Source organism: Astyanax mexicanus, chromosome 24, assembly GCF_023375975.1.
Source record: "Astyanax mexicanus isolate ESR-SI-001 chromosome 24, AstMex3_surface, whole genome shotgun sequence".
Taxonomy (NCBI): domain Eukaryota; kingdom Metazoa; phylum Chordata; class Actinopteri; order Characiformes; family Acestrorhamphidae; genus Astyanax; species Astyanax mexicanus.
Window position 1 is genome coordinate 2,914,660 of NC_064431.1, and position 18,997 is coordinate 2,933,656.

At 39.8% G+C, this 18,997-nt stretch overlaps 1 protein-coding gene across 1 annotated transcript in view; it reads right to left on the minus strand.

Annotated features, from left to right (window-relative positions):
• The window catches only part of LOC103030667 (E3 ubiquitin-protein ligase RNF123), a 587,096-nt gene that overhangs the window by 518,463 nt on the left and 49,636 nt on the right, over positions 1–18,997 (minus strand). Inside the window, exons 32-35 of the mRNA XM_049471875.1 lie at positions 13,334–13,473; positions 8,267–8,455; positions 5,306–5,381; positions 879–963 (exon numbers count right to left, since the gene is read on the minus strand). Of these exons, the coding sequence (XP_049327832.1) occupies positions 879–963; positions 5,306–5,381; positions 8,267–8,455; positions 13,334–13,473 (490 nt within the window). The remainder of the gene's footprint in view (positions 1–878; positions 964–5,305; positions 5,382–8,266; positions 8,456–13,333; positions 13,474–18,997) is intronic.

Consider the following 18,997-nt stretch of genomic DNA (forward strand, 5'->3'; position numbering starts at 1 on the left):
TGACTGTACAGGTGCATCTCAAAAATTTGATTATCGCTAAAAAAAAAAGTGACTTTATTTCAGTAATTCAGTTGAAAATGTGAAACTCACATATTATATAGATGTATTAAACACAGAGTGATCTATTTTAAGTGTTTATTTCTTTTATTGTTGATGATTATAGCTTACAGCCAATGAAAACCCAAAAATCAGTATCTCAGATACTTTTGGCAGTGTGGGCAGTGTTTCAAGTCCTGTTGGAAAATGAAATCCGCATCTCCATAAAAGTTGTCAGCAGATGACATGTCTCTCCAAACCATCACTGATCATCAGTAAATTTTACATTTCATTTGGAAATCAATGGAGCAGAGTCTGGAGGAAGTTTTACGACGGGTTTTACTGGAAAGTCTTCCAGCACTTTATCCTTCCCTCTGCTGACAACTTTTACGGAGATTCGGATTTCATTTTCCAGCAGGACAGGGTTTTTATTGGCTGTAAGCCATAATCATCAACGATAAAAGAAATGAATGCTTAAAATAGATCACTCTGTGTGTTGATTACATCTATATAATATATGAGTTTCACATTTTGAACTGAATTACTGAAATAAAGTAACTTTCCAATGATATTCAACATTTTCTGAGATGCTCTAGTATAGTATATATAATAAAGGGTCTTTTCTCTTGGAACTTTTCTATAGATTCTATCCCTGGATTAAAAAAAGCAACCTACCAATGATATTTTAGGATACAGCCTTGGCTTTGAGATGAGGAGTAGATCTACTACTTTAAACTCCAGAGAGTTACAACACAGCTCCATAAGCTCGGACTCAGCCGCCACTGGCTCTTTGCCGCTCGGCGAAACGAAGCTATAATGAGGTCAGGAGGTCGAGGACTCACCCTTGTCTCTCCGAGTCGACCAGGATTCGCACCAGAATTCCCGTAACTGCTACCAATATGGGGTAATGATCCACGCTCTCCAGCCCTGCAAACACAGAACAGTAACACAATGCTTAAACCAACAGCAGTGCTCAAACAACAGCTGAACAAAAGCCCATGTTGTAGAGTTTTGGAGATACAAAGCAATTTCCATTTCACGGGACCACTTTAAAATAAGACTACCTTTATAAAGGGTTTATAAATGGTTTACAATTAGTTTATTAATGGTTACTAATTAGGTTGTAAATGCCTTAAAAAGCATTAATAATCAGTTATAACACATACATAGAAAGGGCAACAATGACCTGTTGTTTGCCAAATAGTGAACTATATTACACAGCCATCTATAATGTTAAACTTCAGATCTTGTCAGATACTCAACTTACTGTGGCTTCTCCATCTCCATATTGCCCATCAGTCAACATCAGTTTAACCATTTAACTCCCAGGTTTAATCATTCCACCACTAACTCTTTTAGTCATTTATAAACAACAGGTCATTGTTGTCCTTTCTACGTATGTGTTATAACTGATTATTAATGATTTGTACGGCATTTACAACCTAATTAGTAACCATTAATAAACTAATTGTAAACCATTTATAAACCCTTTATAAAGGTAGTCTTATTTTAAAGTGGTCCCCATTTTACTTCAAACCGTTTTAAAACAATAGAACAAATACAAACCACTAAAGACCAATATTTAGAGGGGAAAAAAAGTGAAACAATAAGCTAATCTTGCAGAAAAGTAACAGGCTGAACGCATGCTTGCTTTCATGCATATTTCATCCTGATCAACAGGGACAATCTTCTCAGCAAGTTCTGCACTAATCGCTCCACCAGCCTGTTCAATATAATCCCTCCACCACGCCATCAGAAAGCAATTTACACAACATCGGATTTCTGAATACTGAGCAGCAATCCGAAGATCAGGCAGACAATAGCGTGAGGAAACCTGTGCACCGTCTCCAATAATGATCCTGTCATTCTCCCCATGCAAATTACACCGGACTCGCTCGAGCGGGCGGCCGATACTGGTGTTCACTTTACTAAAAATGAGATTTCTAAAGTGAGGGGAAATGCTTCAACACAATTATTTAGAACATGGGTTGTTGTACTACACAACAAGAGGCCTTATTGAATCAATACATGAACATAAACAAGAAGAAGAAGAAGAAGAAGAAGAAAGAGAAGAAGAAGAAGAAGAAGAAGGGGAAGATGATTAATCACTTACACTGAATATGGAGATGCTAAGCTAAGCTAACTTTCCTATCATACACTATACTGCCAAGTAAGTATCCGCTAGCCTGCATAGCAATCCATTCCATGTCGTATAATAATTGTATTGTAATAAAAAAAATAATAGTTTAAAAAAAAGAATGAGATATTTACAGTATTCTTCGTTTTGAAAGCATTCTATTCATATGCATTTATATTTGTTTTGCTATTTACTATGAAACTTTAGGGATTAAAGTTCATGTATATTTGTTTATGTTTGCATTTTATATGCATGCACAAAATGCACAAATATTTAAAATATTTGCACTGTGGTAGATTTTTTGTTATATAATACGCTATTTTTCTGTACATTATTTATTTTGTTACATTATTATTATTATTTTATACAACATTGCAGTTTTGGTATGTTTTTGTTGTTGACAAAGAAATCAAAATAAAAAAATAAAAATATTTTTTTTTCAGTGTATTGTCATATTGTAATAATTTGTTTAATCGAATTACTCTTTTAATATGACTTTTAAAATAGGATCATTGAGATCATAAATCTATAAATCACATATAGAAGCTGCAGAGTGGACTGAACATGTTTAAGACAATACATAATAGGGAATAATAGCTTGGACATCACTTTGAACTTTAAAATGGTTTTAGTTTTTAGATTATAAGGTGCATTAAGCGACTCTAGAAAGGATGCTACATCAAAGTGGGGAAGGGTGTCGCCATGTTTCCTTTCTAATGGTGAAGCTGGGGGAATCACCCAAGTAAACAAAACTGTAATTCTAGCAGGAGGTCGCAGGTTCGAACCCCCGCTCATGCAGCTTTGCCATCAAGCTGCCGGCGCTCAGAGGGAGCAAAATTGGCCCTGCTCCCTCCGGGTGGGTAGATGGCGCTCTCTCCCCACATCACTCCTAGGGTGATGTCTGCAGCACAGGGCGTCTGTGAGCTGATGTATCAAAACCAAGACGCTGGAACCCTGAGTGTTACGGTAACCCAGTGTGCTATCAGCTAACGGTTCGTCCCATGTAGCTTGTATTAATCGTAAAACACACAGAATACAGTCCAATATACTCACCTCTGAACGGCGAAAGAGCTAGCACTGCGGTTAGCGGCTAATGCTAATGCTGCTGCACCCAGTCTTAGTGCTGGAGAAACTCTAACTGTATAACTCTGCTCCTTAATACCTGACTGGTAGAATAATTACATAAGGAGCACCAGATTATAAAGTGCACTGTCTGTTCCTGTTTTTCTATAATCGTATTTATACCGAATATTTTGTTACCCATGAAAAGAACCCCCCTGATCCTACCAACTTGCTCTTATCCAGCAGGGCAGCTCACATCACCCTCACTCAGCACCATCAGACTGACCCAGCGTCATTCATTATGGATCCCGTCATTCTCCTTTGTCATGTCTGATAAATTGTCCCTTTGGGCTGAGGACAACCTCTATACCCTGCAGCAAAACTGAGTTATGATTTCACACTCAGCCATCGTCCCCTTCCCTCCTCATCCATCAGCTCACCTGTCCCACTTCCTCCAGCTCCTGCAGGAGTTTCAGACAGGAAACGACACAAAAAATCCCGCGTTTAGAGCAAGACTTCGGCCGAACGAGACTTTAACTACGGTGACGGATGGCAGGAGAACCAAAGCCACAAGGTCAATTGGCTTTACTCAAGAAACTTCAACTGATATAAATTTGCTCATAAAACAGAAGCGGTGCACTCCAGCTGCATTAAAATGAACGTGGAGAAGGGAATGTCCTTGATTTTTGATTACCCTTGAAAGAAAATGTATTTATATATATATATAGGATAGGACTTTTTTTTTTTTTTTTTTTTACAGTTCCTGTAAAACATGATATTATTACATCAGAGAACAAAATGATGTTTTTCTGTATTAAATGCAGAAACTTGTGCATTTACTAGTATTTGAGTATTTTAAATATTTTTTACCAGCATGTTGTTTTATCTAAAAATAAATACATTTTTAAAAAATACATTTTATACTTTTCTGCCATATACTTCTGTACTATTCTATACTTCAATATAATATACCCATACCACCATATATGGACCTACACTACTCCTAAACCTACCCTATATTACAGCGCATACTACCCTCTGCTCACTCTTATACTACTATACTATACTATACTATACTATACTATACTATACTACTTACACTACCAACCAACCAATATACTTTCTATACTTCCTGTCCTACCTTATACTTATATCTTATTGTATAACACCCTGTACTTCCCTATCCTCTCTTTTACTATTCTATATACCCTATACCACCATATACTCCCTAAACCATCCCATAATACCACATACTCTATATACTACACTGTACTACCCTACAATACCATATAATATTCTATACTACTTATTCTCTACTCTATATTTACCTCACACTTCCCTATAATCCTTCAATTCCACTTTATTACCTACAGCTCTGAAAACAATAAGAGAGCACTTAAAAATATGAGTTTCTTTGATTTTACCAAATTGAAAACCTCTGGAATATAATCAAGAGGAAGATGGATGATCACAAGCCATCAAACCATTAAACTAAGCTGAACTGCTTGAATTTTTGAACCAGGAGTGAAGCAGCATAAAGTTATCCAAAAGCAGTGTGTAAGACTGGTGGAGGAGAACATGATGCCAAGATGATTAAAAAACAGGGTTGTTCCACCAAATATTGATTTTTGAACTCTATGAACTTTATGAATACGAACTTGTTTGAACTTGCATTATTTGAGGTCTGAAAGCTCTGCATCTTGTTGTTTTTGTTATTTCACATGTCATTTCTCATTTTCTGCAAATAAATACTCTAAATGACATATTTCTATTTGGAATTTGGGAGAAACGTCTGTAGTTTATAGAATAAAACAAAAATGTTCATTTTACTCAAACATAAACCTATAAATAGCAAAATCAGAGAAACTGATTTTTTTTTTTTCCAGAGCTGTATACTACTCAATAATACTCTCTATACTACCCTATGCTGGGTTTGAATGAATTTTGATGAGGTTCATGATACAGGTCCCCTTTAACACCGGTAATCACTCCATCCTTAGCAACAGCGTATTAAACAGCAGTGATAATAACTACACTTCACTGTTCTCCCGTCGCACGCCCGAGCGTTACCTGGGAGACGAAGGTTGACCACCCGGTCGAAGAGGTTTCTCTCAGCCGTCACTCGGTTCAGCACCTGGTTCAGCAGCTGGAGGGCACAGAACACAAAGGCTCCTTATTACCAAAACAACGCAAATACACTCCAAGCCCTCAGCGCTGCGTATTCACTGCCTGATCCTCCGCCATTGTTAAGCAGGTGCAAAACAGCTCTCAGATAAAGCGGAGTGCAGGAAGTGAGCGGGGTCAGACTTACATTACTGCAGCTCTCAGCAGTAATTCAGCGACGAAAACGCTAATATCTATATATGGAGAAGTTCTGGGAATGTGCTGACATCAGGGGTACACTGATACACTCAGATTACTTTGATGAGTCCATTCTATGCCTTCACACACACACACACACACACACACACACACACACACACACATCTGTTACACATCAACATCAGGGGAATTAGCAGTTAGCTAATCATGTGTTGATAAAGTGAGACAGGTGTAATCCGCCCCCTCAGAGAATGCTGTGTTCTTTTGTCTAACTGTACGTTCACAACGAACGCGATAAAATCGCTCTGTGTCGCCTGTCCAACAGGCGATGAGTCGCTTGGGGGCGTGTCTCACTCAGAACGAGCTGTCGCTGGTGGGCGTTTTCCAAATACGGCACATACAGAAACAAAAGTTCAGCCTCTCTACACAATTCCGTTGTTTCACAAACAATAAATCTTTATATCTTTCATAACTATTAAGTACAATAATTTAACATAATTATTTCATATTACAATAAATCGGTTAACTTAAGTATAATACATTATTTTCCTTAACGTAGTAAATCATTTCTCTTAATTTATAAGATATACCTCAGTTTGAATAAATCGTTACGTTAAATATATTAAATCCTTTGTTCAGTTGTAATAAATCATTATGTTAACTTTAAGAAATAATTCCCTTTGTTTCAATAATTCTGTTAATTAAAAAAAATATTCCCTTAGTTGTCATAAAACGTTCTGTAAATTTAATAAATAATTTCGTCAGTTTTAATATTTTACGATTTAACGTTTTAATATAGTTTTCTATTAAATAAGGTAATTCTGTAAGGATAGTAGTATAGCTGGGGTAGCTACTTTTTAAAGAAGTAAAGAATACTACTTAGTACCATGACATTCTGGATCTTTGACTTCTGTTGCAAATTAATGTTACTGCTTAATTTCTTGTATTTTTTTTTATCTCAGTTAAGGGTGTGCCATATCATACTGTATGGAATAAGAAAATGTAATATTAATTTTGGTGCAGTAGTGTTTTTTTTTTTCAGTATTTCGTCATATCGCCAAGAGTATCGTTATCATGAAAATACCATGAAATATCGTGATATTATTTTATGGCCATATCGCCCACCCCTAATGTAGGGCATATAACCTATATAGTGTTCTATAAAGGTTTGGGTACCCCTGATAATTTTCCTTCATACTGATTTTTCTTTATAAATCATCAGCAATTTCAATTCAATATATCATACAGCAGACGAGCACAGTGATATCTGAGATGTGAAATGAAGTTTACAGTTCATTACAGAAAGTGTGCAATAATTCTTTAACCCTTTGAACTTGTTTGAGTTCGTTTTTGTCAGTTCTCTCTCTTTTTCATGTCTTATAACACAGTAATTATATCAGACAGACACATGCCCTGATCTCTTTTACTCCAGAAGACACACGGCTGCTCCAAAATATAATCATTTCAAATGTAAAAGGAAGCAGAACTGTTATATTTTCCTGGAACTGATCATGTTTTGGTCAAACTTTTACCAAGCGCCTGTTTTTTTAAACTTATTTTTGAATGTATAGAGTTTAAATATATTCACACCTAAAATATATATTCTCAAAAATGGTTAGATTAGAGTGTTTATGAGTTGAAAGCATAAGAATATTGATGATAAATGATACATGGCTTTTATATTTTACTATTACTTTGACAAAATACATGGAGAAACAGCATCAGGTGGACCTATTTTTCTTTCTTTATGGATGGATGGATGGATGGAGGTTTTTGGAGCTGGTCTGTGGGCTGACAATGTGGGCTGTTCTTACCATCCTTCTCCTCTGATTATCTGAGATTTTTCTTGTTCTGCCACTTCTGGTCTTAACTAGAACTGTTCCTGTGGTTCTTCCACTTCCTCACTCTTTGCCACCATAACCCTTTCTCATAATGTAATTCACTCATATGTTTAAATATAAAAATATATATATATATCTATATATATATATATATTATAAAAATATATAAATATATATAAATATATATATATTTTTTTATATTAAGTATAAATATTTTTTATACTTTTATACTTACCCTAAATCACACTTACCAGTTGTATTTCCAAACAACTTCTTAATTTCTAATGAACATCAATGTACAGTCCTTTTGAAGCTGACTGGTCCATTTGTTCTGATTTAGTCACAGAATACTGCTGCGATTAATAAAATTATTTTTAAAGGATTGGCACCAATAATACAAATCAGTGTTTCTAACACTGATTCTTTTATTTTACATTTAAATACCCATTATATTGAGCTTAGTCTTAGGGAAGAAAAAGTGTGATTAATTTGATTAATTGTTTTAATCAATTGACACCACTCATTTTTATGTATTTAGGATCTATTTAAACGATTTTAATCGATTTAAGCCTGCCAAGTCCGATTAGGCAAAGCTTTATTTGCAGTTGTTCCAACAAGACTGACTAAACTATAACTGGAACAAATTAACGGAGCAGTAAATACATAATGCATTATATAGTGGAACTGTAACAATGCTTCACTGCTGTGATACGCTCCCTGTAATTCTTTTTTTTTTTCAGGTCCACTGCTGAGTCACCATGTAAAAGGTCATTCTTGATGTCATCATGACGTCTATCAGATGACCACTCTGCCGTCCTGACCATAAAGCCAGTACTGAGGCACAGAGCCGATCCTCTGATTTACCCACCTGAGCCAGCCTCCGCAGCAGCAGCTCGGCCGAGGGGCGGGTCCAGTCCAGGAAAATCTCCGGCACCAGAGTGACGGTCATCTCCAGCACCCGCAGCAAGCTGACCGACAGGTCGAAGCAGGTGGCGCACACCTTCAGCTGCCTGGTGTCCACGAAGTTACGCTCCGGACGCTCCGCCGCCTGCTGGATCTGTCAGACAGAGAGTCATTAAAACCTAAAATCCAATTACATACAAATCACAACCAGAGAAGCCATTAAACTCAGGGACAATTGAGGTCATGCTAGGCCTTTACTGGAGATGGATGAGGCCATAACATTAAAACCACCTGCCTTACATTATCGTGTACCGTGTTTTTTTATCCATAAAGTGCACCAGATTAAGGAAGCCCACATTAGGCAATGCTAATGCTGCTGCACCTAGCCTTAGTGCTGGAGAAAATTCACCTTCACCTGAAAACTCACCCTCATAACTCTGTACTTCAACAGATCTGGCTTTACTGCTCCTTAATACCTGACTGGTAGAATTCACTATTCTCAACACTAAAGTGACACCACCAACTGACATGGCGATAATGTGTTGATGAGTGGATCAGAGGAGGAAGTGCTGCTGGGGTTCTTAAACACACAATGTTCAAGCACTGTCCTCCACTCTATTACACACTAATATCTAGCCGTTGGTGAAGCTAGGGGCCATCAGGGGGCCACAGTATTCATAACGGGGCCAAGTATCATTGTATTTTGTCAAAAAAAAACTAAGTTTTACACAAAAAAATAAAATTTAAAGAATCAAAAGGAGTTTCTTTAATTTTACCAAATTGAAAACCTCTGGAATATAATCAAGAGGAAGATGGATGATCACAAACCATCAAACCACCAAACTGAACTGAACTGCTTGAATTTTTGCACCAGGAGTAAAGCAGTGTGTAAGACTGGTGGAGGTGAACATGGATTAAAATGTGATTAAAAAACAGGGTTATTCCACCAAATATTGAATTATGAACTCCTAAAACTTTATGAATATGAACTTGTTTTTTTTTTTTTTTTTTTTTGCATTATTTGAGGTCTGAAAGCTCTGCATCCTTTTTGTTATTTCAGCCATTTCTTATTTTCTGCAAATAAAAGATCTAAATGATAAAATTTGACTTTTATTTTTGTGTATTATCTTGTGTATTTTGCTTCTGGAATTTCTTGTTTTTAGCATGGGTAAAGCTCTATACCCCTATTACTAGCATTGTAAGCCTGTTGGGAGCATCGCCTAAAATCTCAGTTTTTCTGAATGCTGGTGTGAATGGAGGTGGGATATTCAACAAAAGTTCATACTCGTTATCATGTTTCACTACAATCCAAGTCCACTTTACACTGGATTTCTCTTTTGATTGAAGCCAATGTGAAGAATATATTCAATCTCAAGTAAATTTGAAATATTTGACATCATTTATCATGGCCCATTTTACCACTACATATAGAACAACAGCAAAATTCACATTGTCACAAACTGAAGAAGAAAAAAAAAACAATAGAGACAATGGAGTTTTTTTTATGCTCCAATATTTATGACATACAATGTTCACCTTCAACAGCCACACTAGGTCAGTTCTAGCACTAAACTCTCCCCCACCCACCCACCCACCCACCCACTACTGTCAAACACTTTCCTGCAATAAAGGAGACACACAGTCTCTCCATTTTACAGGAAGCTAATGGAAACACATTCAGCAGGGTAAAATCTAATTTGCACTTTGGAGCCTGAGAAAGCATTTTATATCCTGATCTTTACAGACACAAGCGGCTGCCTGGAATATTGATGGTATTTTCCATTAAAATGTACCAACAAATGCTATAGCAAGTCCTCCTTTCCTCTATAAACCAAATGCAAATCGTGCACAACGCTGCATTTTTCATTTCGCCTCGAGTTCGCTTTCAACGGAAGCGGCCTGTTGTCCTGCGTGGAGTACTGCGGAGTGCCAAAGCAGCAAGGCTCCCCGATGAAAGAGAGGAAAAAAGAAGAGTTGAGAATTTCCGAACTGCATGCAAATGAGACGTGAATTTTGCTGAGCTGGGGCAAAACTAACTTAAAAAGCGGAGAGAGGTAAACGTTTCATCACGCAGCATCAGGCCCAAATTCAAACTACAGGAAACTACAGGAAAGAGGAGGGAAAAAAGTATTTACTGGAAAATCACAGCAACATTACAGCTATCACGAGCACCGATTGGTCCAGCAGTCTGAAGTGCTGCCACTATGATCAGGAGATTGCTGGTTCAAATCCCGGTTATGCAGCTTGCCCGAGAGAGCAAAATTGCCCTTGCTCTCTCTCTGGGTGGGTAGATGTCGCTCTTTCCCCTTATCACTCTTAGGGTGATGGGGATCAGAACAAGGCATCTGTGAGCTGATGTATCAGAACTCATTCGCTGCGCTTTCCTCCGATGATGCTACTCGGAAATGGTGCATCAGCAGCAAATCGAAAAGAGGCAGAGCCTAAATTTACATGTGTCCTGACCTCCTGGTGTAGTTGCTATCACTAGTAATGAGGGATATACAGCTGAGTGGCAGCTGAATGGGAGGGACAATTGTCCTAGCCAAATTGGGAAATAAATGAGGGGAAAATACAAGAGGAAGAGTGGAGAGACACACAATCCAAACTGCTCGAGGTCTAGAGTGAAGTTTCCACCAATCAGCGATGGTTTGTTTAGAGAGTCATGTCCGTCATCTGCTGGTGTTGATCCACTGTGTTTTATTATCAAGTCTAAAGTCAGTGCAGTTTTGTTTTCACACAAAATCTTACAGCACTTCATATCTTACAGCTTCCCTCTGCTACTGACAACTTTTATGGAGATGCGGATTTCCTTTTTCAGCAGGACTTGGCACACTGCCCACACTGCAAGTAAAGTACCAATTGGTCTTTTTGAATATTGTAATTTTCTGAGACACTGATTTTTAGCAACATATATCATCTATATAATATATGAATTTTTGAGATGCACTTTTGCAGAGTAAACTTTTACTACAAAACTACAAGAACAACCTGATCCCATTCCACCAAATGCTGTGAACAATGCTGTTTCATTTCTCACAGGACTGAATCAGCTCTCTGTTTCAGTTCCATTCTCTCAGAAAAGGCAGCAGATAAACACTAATTCCATCCTTCTTCAGAGAGCTGCCTCTTAATTCAGGAATCCTCGCAGATAAAAGCCAGTCCCTGAGAGCCGGCTAACCTTCAGGCCGAGGAACCAGACTTTCAAAGCCCAGTCCTCGGTAAAGTGCAGGTCCTGTGTGTGGCTCTGGAGGATGGGCTGGGCTGGCAGGAGAGCACTTTCTCGGCGCCCCTGCTGGAGCTTAATTCTCTGCCATTATGGACCAGGGAGCCGTGCTCTTTCCTCCCATCGCCCAGGGGAGGATAAAGCCTCCCATCACTAATAACGACACCACAGGAAAAGCAAGGGGGCGAGAGGAGCAGGGGCCTATTTTCACTTCTCAAATCCGTCTTGTCGGCTGCACTCCTGCTACCCTGGGATCAAATTATGGCTTCACGAGGGGCAGAGGGTGTGCTCCATGAAGGGGCATGGAGATTTGAGCGCGGAGATCTGAAGTCTGGAGGAGGTGCTGTCTGCATAATCGTAGAAGGTAATTTGTGAAGGTTGATGCGTGAGGCGGTACGAACATACCTACGTACGTGAGGGTGGCTAAGTGGGCTGGTGACTCACTTGCATTTCTTCAGCTTTACTGAACATTTTGGAGGTATTGGCTGTAGTCCTGCAATGTGCTGTACGCCTATTTCCTTTCTCTCTTAGCCAATCGTGTTGAGGAAATTCTAAACACGTCAGATTCCACCTAAGACGAACATTTACGGCCCTATCGTACGGGCGTGGTATGCTGGAAGTGAGGTGTGTCTAGGTTAAATTTCTGGTATGTTTCTATATTGGTGGCGGTATATACAGGTGCGCCACTGACTGATTAAAACCCTGACAACATTACCAGAACATACATTTCTGGTGTGTTTCTATATCGGTGGAGGAATAAACAGGTGCGCAACTGACTGATTAAAACCCTCACAACAGTCAACAGTCAACCGTCCAATCCTATTTTAGCCATGCAGGAAGAATGAATGGATGGATGGATGGATGGATGGATGAATAATCCCAAAGAAAATTTAGAAGCCAGTGGCCTACAGAGTAGTAGTAAAAAGTTTAGCAGAAAGTAACCTAACCATAGATAAGTAGTGCAGTAAGGCGTTAAACACACAAAACATTCAGTTTTAGCTGTACTTAATTAACTAGCCCCCCACCCCACAGCAACGAGACCTGCTGAATTAGAAGGGAAAACATGGCGACACCCCTGTTCCTTACTAGTGTCACATAATGTGTCCTATAATTTGGTGTGCCTTATAGTGCGAAAAGTATGATGACAATACTAAAGTATGCAAAAAAAAAAAAAAAAACTACTTAAAAGATAAGACTACAGGCTGTATTTATAACAAAAAGTGCCTCTACATGCTTTTGTGGAGCTGAAAAAATTGATAAGGGGTGTAGAAACATAAGGTTATATTTAATCGGTGTAAAAAAGTGCTGTTGCATGACAATTATACGATCAATTCACTAAAAAAAAGGAACATCCGCAATATAAAATTACAGATGTAACCTTAAATCGGAACGCAATACGAATTTGCTTAATCACACAGGCACAAACTCTCTCCACTCCAGCGAGGGTTACAATGCTAATATCAACAACTCTGCAACATTTCTCTTCGCTAAGCCATTTGCATGCAAATAGCGCTGTTTAAAATCTGAATGACTAAGCCACCACAACAACAACTACTATTGAAAGCAATGACAATACTATTGATCAACACCACTATGAATAATTTAAAGCCTTCAAGTGAGTCAAGCCCTGCGACAGCAGAAAGAGTTGAGTAAACTAGATGCGGCTGGTTTTGGTTCAATACTGAGAACAATGGCAAACCACAAGCTTCAAACTCCAACAAAACTTTGAGAAGGTCCTTTGAGAAACTACAGCTCGAACAGAGCCGAAAGCCTAAAACCCACTGACTGGGGCGAGTGCATGGTCCTTACCTCCTGGATCATGCCAATAAACTCTGAGAAGGCCCAGTTGAGCTGGTTGAGGACGCTGTTGAGGAAGCTGGCGGCCATGTCTTTGTCCTGACTCAGGAGCTCCGCCATGTGCCTCTGGAGCAGGAGGGAAGGGCAAGGCTCTGCAAGCAATCAGAGAAATTCATAATTAGCAATAAAACATTTATAGTGGTGTGAAAAAGTATTTGTCCATCTGTTTGTGACCTCACGCTTAGATGTACTTGGGTTCTGCAGCAGGACAATGACCCAAACAACAAGTCCACCTCTGAATAATAAGGGTTTTGGAGTGGTCTAGTCAAAGTCTGATTTAAATGCTGTGGCATGATCTTAAAAACCCTCCAGTGTGTCAGAATTAAAACAATTCGGTAGAGAAAAGTTGGCCAAAATTGCTTTACAGAGACCAGAAAAAGTCGTTGTCAATTATTGGTAAAGCTTGATTGCAGTTGCTGCCATCAAGGGTAGCACATTGGACCTTAAAAAAATGGTTCCTAACTGTTAACTCTATAACAAACTCACTGGTTATAATTATTGGGTATTAATCACAAGGTTGTATGTTCTATACCCACATTTGGCAAGGTGCCACTGTAGGGCGCTTGAATAAGGTTCCTTAAACTATATTTGCTCCATGGGTACCACAGCATGGCTGAGAGAGAGAGAGCTCTGCTAATTCTGGGTTGTTGATTCCAAGATATTTGGTTTGATACCCAATGATGAGCCAATGATCAAGGTCCCTAACCATCTCTGCTACATACGTGTTAGGCTGGGTCCTTGACCTAACTTCCCTCTCTGCATGGCTCTAAGCACCTTTTTTTAGGAGTGTAATCTTTTCAGGAGTACCACAGGAGTACTTAAAGAACCTAAGCAAATTATCATTTTTAACAGTGGCCCTTAAAAAAGGCTTCAATAAACCAACAATTATAAGGTCAAAAGCTTTGTCGATGCGATCAGTGCAATCAGTGCAATCAGTGCAATCAGTGCAATCAGTGTTCAATCCCATATCACTCGTCAAAAGGAGCTGCAGTAAAGAGCTCAGACATGGATTAATAGCTTCAGGGCAAGTGCTCATCTCAGGGTTTTAATGAGCAGATGACCAGGTTTCTCACTGTAGGTAATTCATAACATTTGCATCACAACACATTGGATATTCCAGTCACATTCCTACACTCGAACAGATTGCGACAAAAACGAGACGCACAGAAATATCTCGCCATATGGCAGCGGATCAGGATGCAACCAAAATGATCCCACTTCAATAATCAGCTGTTACCTTTCCTATTAGGCCCACTCTAATTGCAGTGTAATGAGGGATGAAAATAGCCTCAATAATAAGCCACAACACACCGATGCACCAATACAACAACAGCGGCGTTGGTGGTCAAACGGGAACAATACTGCTCCCACCAAACAATACAGTCTAATGACCCTGCGGCCGCAACAAAGACACACGTCCGGCATCAGCCAACACCATCAGCGCTGCTATCTCCCCGTCTCTCTGCATGTAGAGAGAGAAAAGTCTGTTCTAGGTCATTCAATAGCCTATCCTTATGTGCTAAAAGCCTCAGAGAGTGGCACAAAACATTCAGGGGACACTGTAAATGGAGCTAATCAGTGCTAATCAGTTGACAGGGCAGCGCCGCCCTGTAACACAGAAACAGCCTTTATGTTTAATTAGACCGAGGCAGTCGCTCGATCTACGGTATGTGCGCAATGTCAGCTGGGACAACAGTGTTTAAAGGTAAAGTGAAAGAAAAGAGTGTAATAGAGAAGGACAGAAGTGGGCGTGAAGCTTCTTTGAAACGGGAATAGAGCTATTGATTGGGAAATGGGAGTCAATGCCATGCATATCCATGTTTTTTGCCCTCTGTGTGGCGCTATCAAGCGAGAACGGACCCCAAGATGACGATCATTCTGGATTAGAGCTGCATGATATATCGTTTAAGCATCGTCATCGCGATGTGCGCATGCGCAATAGTCACATCGCAGGACGTGCGATGATGTCACTTAAGGCAATTAAACACAAACAAACACGTCATGTTGCACAAGAAGTAGATACACAGCGCTGTCTCTGTGTTCATGCTTTTAATCCCAGAAAAACACTCTTTTTTTACCTTTTAAAAAGCCATTTAAATGCCTGATCACTGTTGTTTTGCTGTTTTCTCAGGTTTCGAGTTGAGCTCGATGCTGACTTGGCTCTTGATTGGTCCGGAATACGTGATGGTGACGTCATGGGCCCTGCATTGTTTAATATTGCGATATATATAGTCAAAAAAATAACATTTGCAATGTAAAATTTTCCCAATATCCTGTAGCCCTATTCTGGATCATTCGTCAATGTTGTCACGCCTTACTCTGCCGAAGATGCTTTGAGGAGATAATAGGTTGCGTACAACATGCCAACAGGTTTCCTGCAAGACAGAAACATGAAGGACAGACGCTCGGTAGAGGGGAGGTCGTGCCCTGACAGGATGTAGTGTGGTCCATTGATGCTCTTTGCTTCAATCAGGCTTTGAAAGAACACATGAAGGAACCGGAGGATATGAAGCAACAGTTGAATATGTTGAAAGATCAATAGGTGAGTCAAGGACGTTACTTCTAGTGAGTCAACATGAGAGGCTGGAAGGTGTGGTTTGTCAAAGATGTGAAAGAGACATATAGTGGTGATGTCAACACATCACAAGACTAAGGGTCCTATCGTACACCCTGCGCAAAACAGGCTGCAATGCTCTTTTCTATCTCAATTTGTTATAGTTCTCAGGGTTTAAACATCACACAATCTATTAATAACATTTGTAGTGTATAGAAACATGTGGTCAAGCAGCCTGAAGCCATTTAGGTAGAAATTAAATTAAAATTAATTATTTTTCATTAACATCACGTAACGTCTGTCCTCTTGCTCACTCAAATAAACGAGCACAAAGTGCACATGTGACACGCTTCGTATTTACAGCCCTCAGATAAGAGCATTCTCCACTTCTTTCTCCTGGGCTTCATCTTTGACAACATGCTAAGCATGGTTAATTCCCAATTAAAATGCATTCAGCGTATGGAAATGAAGAGGCTGTTTATTCCGACAAGAGATCTGGGAGAACTGATGTATTTTTTTTCCCTTTTTTTTTTTAGAAGTAGTGTTTATTTGTGGGTTTATAGAACCTCCTGCTCTGGAGTTATTTAATTCATTCATTCATTTATCTTTTATCTGGGTTTCTAGGTCTGGGACTGGGCCTTTCTGGTCCTGGATATTTCTGAGTGTGGAGAACAAAGCTGGAATACCAGGCCCATGAAGGTTACCCCATTACCAATTCACCCAAACGAATAGAACAAATAGAAGACGATGTCTCACTGTAGTTTCCTTTGGGGTGTGCCATTTACACAGTGGTCAGTACCTACTAGGGCTGCAACTAATGATTATTTTGGTAGTCAACAAACCTGTAGCATCTCTAATAGAATCAGGGTGAGGAACTACTAACAACAAACAACAAACAATGGGAATGGAACTTACTTCGGAAACTAGCAAATTGACAAATCTCCTGGAAGTCATGCAAATGAGAGTGAGAAAAGATGACAGTGTTAGCACAGAGAAAAGCCAGTCAAACAAGGGGAAGAACTCATGCATGGCTGGAACAAAGGCTCAGCACTCCAACAGAAACATCCTGCGCTGTCACAGGGGACGAGATAAAGTCGTTAAGTTGTGCTTTACAGGGCTCTGTCTCATGCTGTTGATGTGAAAGACAGCGAATTTGATCAGGACGGTTTGTTCTGCTTGGGAAATTGTGGAATCGAACGAGAGGCAATCTGAAACACTTAGTCAGGAACATCCGAAACTACTGATGTTTCTCACACGGTCTAATTTCATTACGTTTTTCTTTACCCACAGGCAACGGTTTGGACTAATCCTTGGGGTCCCAATTCAATGACATTTATTTTTTTTTTTATGTGGAAGTAGGACCAGGAATTGTGGATACATATATTTAAATAAATGGAAAGTGTGTTTGATTAGTGTTGTCACACACTTTTGTAATTAGATAGAGTTCATTAAAAGTTATATAAGTGCTGCAGGTAAATTACATTTGAAGCTTTTTAATACAAGAAAAGAGCCTCGGCCTGAAAAAATGCCCAGAATTATGTCCGGCCAAAAGAGGTAGTTCTTTTTTGTCTTAGTGTCTTATAAAGATTGAGTCTGATCACATTATTTGGGCACTGAGTGGTCCGGCAGTCTAAAATACTGCCACTATGATTAGGAGATCGCTGGTTTGAATCCAGGTCATGCAGCTTGTCATCAGCTGCCAGAGCCCTGAGAGAGCCCAATTGGCTTTGTGCTCTCTGGGTGGGTACAGTAGTAGATGGCACTCTTTTCCCTCATCACTCCTAGGGTGATGTGGATCAGCACAAGGCTGCATCTGTGAGCTGATGTTTCAGAACCGAGTCGCTGCGCTTTCCTTCGAGCGTTAGTGCTGTGATGCTACTTGGTAATGCTGCATCAGCAGCAGCTCAAAAGGAGGCGGAGTCGGAGACTTCACATGTGTCGAAGGAAGCATGTGCTAGTCTTCACCCTCCTGGTGTTGTGGCATCACTAGTGATGGGGGGATAAACAGCTGAGTAGCATGGAGACAATTGGCCGAGCTAAATTGGGAGAAAGAGTAGAATGGCAGAAGATCTAAGTAGATAAAAGAGGGCAACCATCATCCTAGAGGTTACAGTGCCAACTAGAAACACGTCCAGGTACTCTCAGTGACCTCGCACAGCATTTTAACAAAGAGCTTCTATTAATAGAACCGGAGCGGCAGCCAAAAGCAGAGTGATGGTAAATAAAAGAAGAGGGATTAAGGTCAGAGAGTGCCCCATCAATGGAAATTGAGTAGTGACAGTTCACCCTGATGGCACACTCATCACAAAGTGCCATCGATGAAGACCTATGAATACTGGCAGGCCATAAAGAAGGACAGGATGCCAAGGTAAAGGCAGCACCCTTGTGTGTGAGTGGTGAGTGTGTGTTTGTTTTAATATATTTTCAGGAAGAATACACCGACATGCCATTGTGTGCCAGGATTTTTTCCATGTATTATATACGCTATAGAATACCAGACCGACCAGCGGGTAAGATATGTTTCTGGGGCTTTTTGCATTAAATGTGAAGTCGATTGTCTGTTTGCATGGATAGTTCTAGCCAGAAGCTGCCGGTCACGATCACTACCACCCACTGCACTGTCCACTGACATTAGGTAAACACAATAGGCAATACTGAGGTCAGCAACACTTTTTGTCCATCTATTACCACAATTTTACTGACTATAAGGCGCACTATCAATGATGATGTACTTCAGCGGAGTGGGGTTATTGCTCCTGCATTTCAAAAAGAGCAAGGGGGTGCCGAGTGGTCGAGCGGTCTAAAGCACCGTCACTATGATCAGAAGATCGCTGGTTCAAATCCCAGTCATGCAGCTTGCCGTCAGCTGCTGGAGCCCTGAGAGAGCACAACTGGCCTTGCTCTCTCTGGGTGGGTACAGACAGTAGATGGTACTCTTTCCCCTCATCACTTCTAGGGTGATGTCGATCAGCACAAGGCTGCGTCTGTGAGCTGATGTATCAGAACCGAGTCACTGCACTTTCCTCCGAGCGTTAGCGCTGTGATGCTACTCAGCAAAAGAG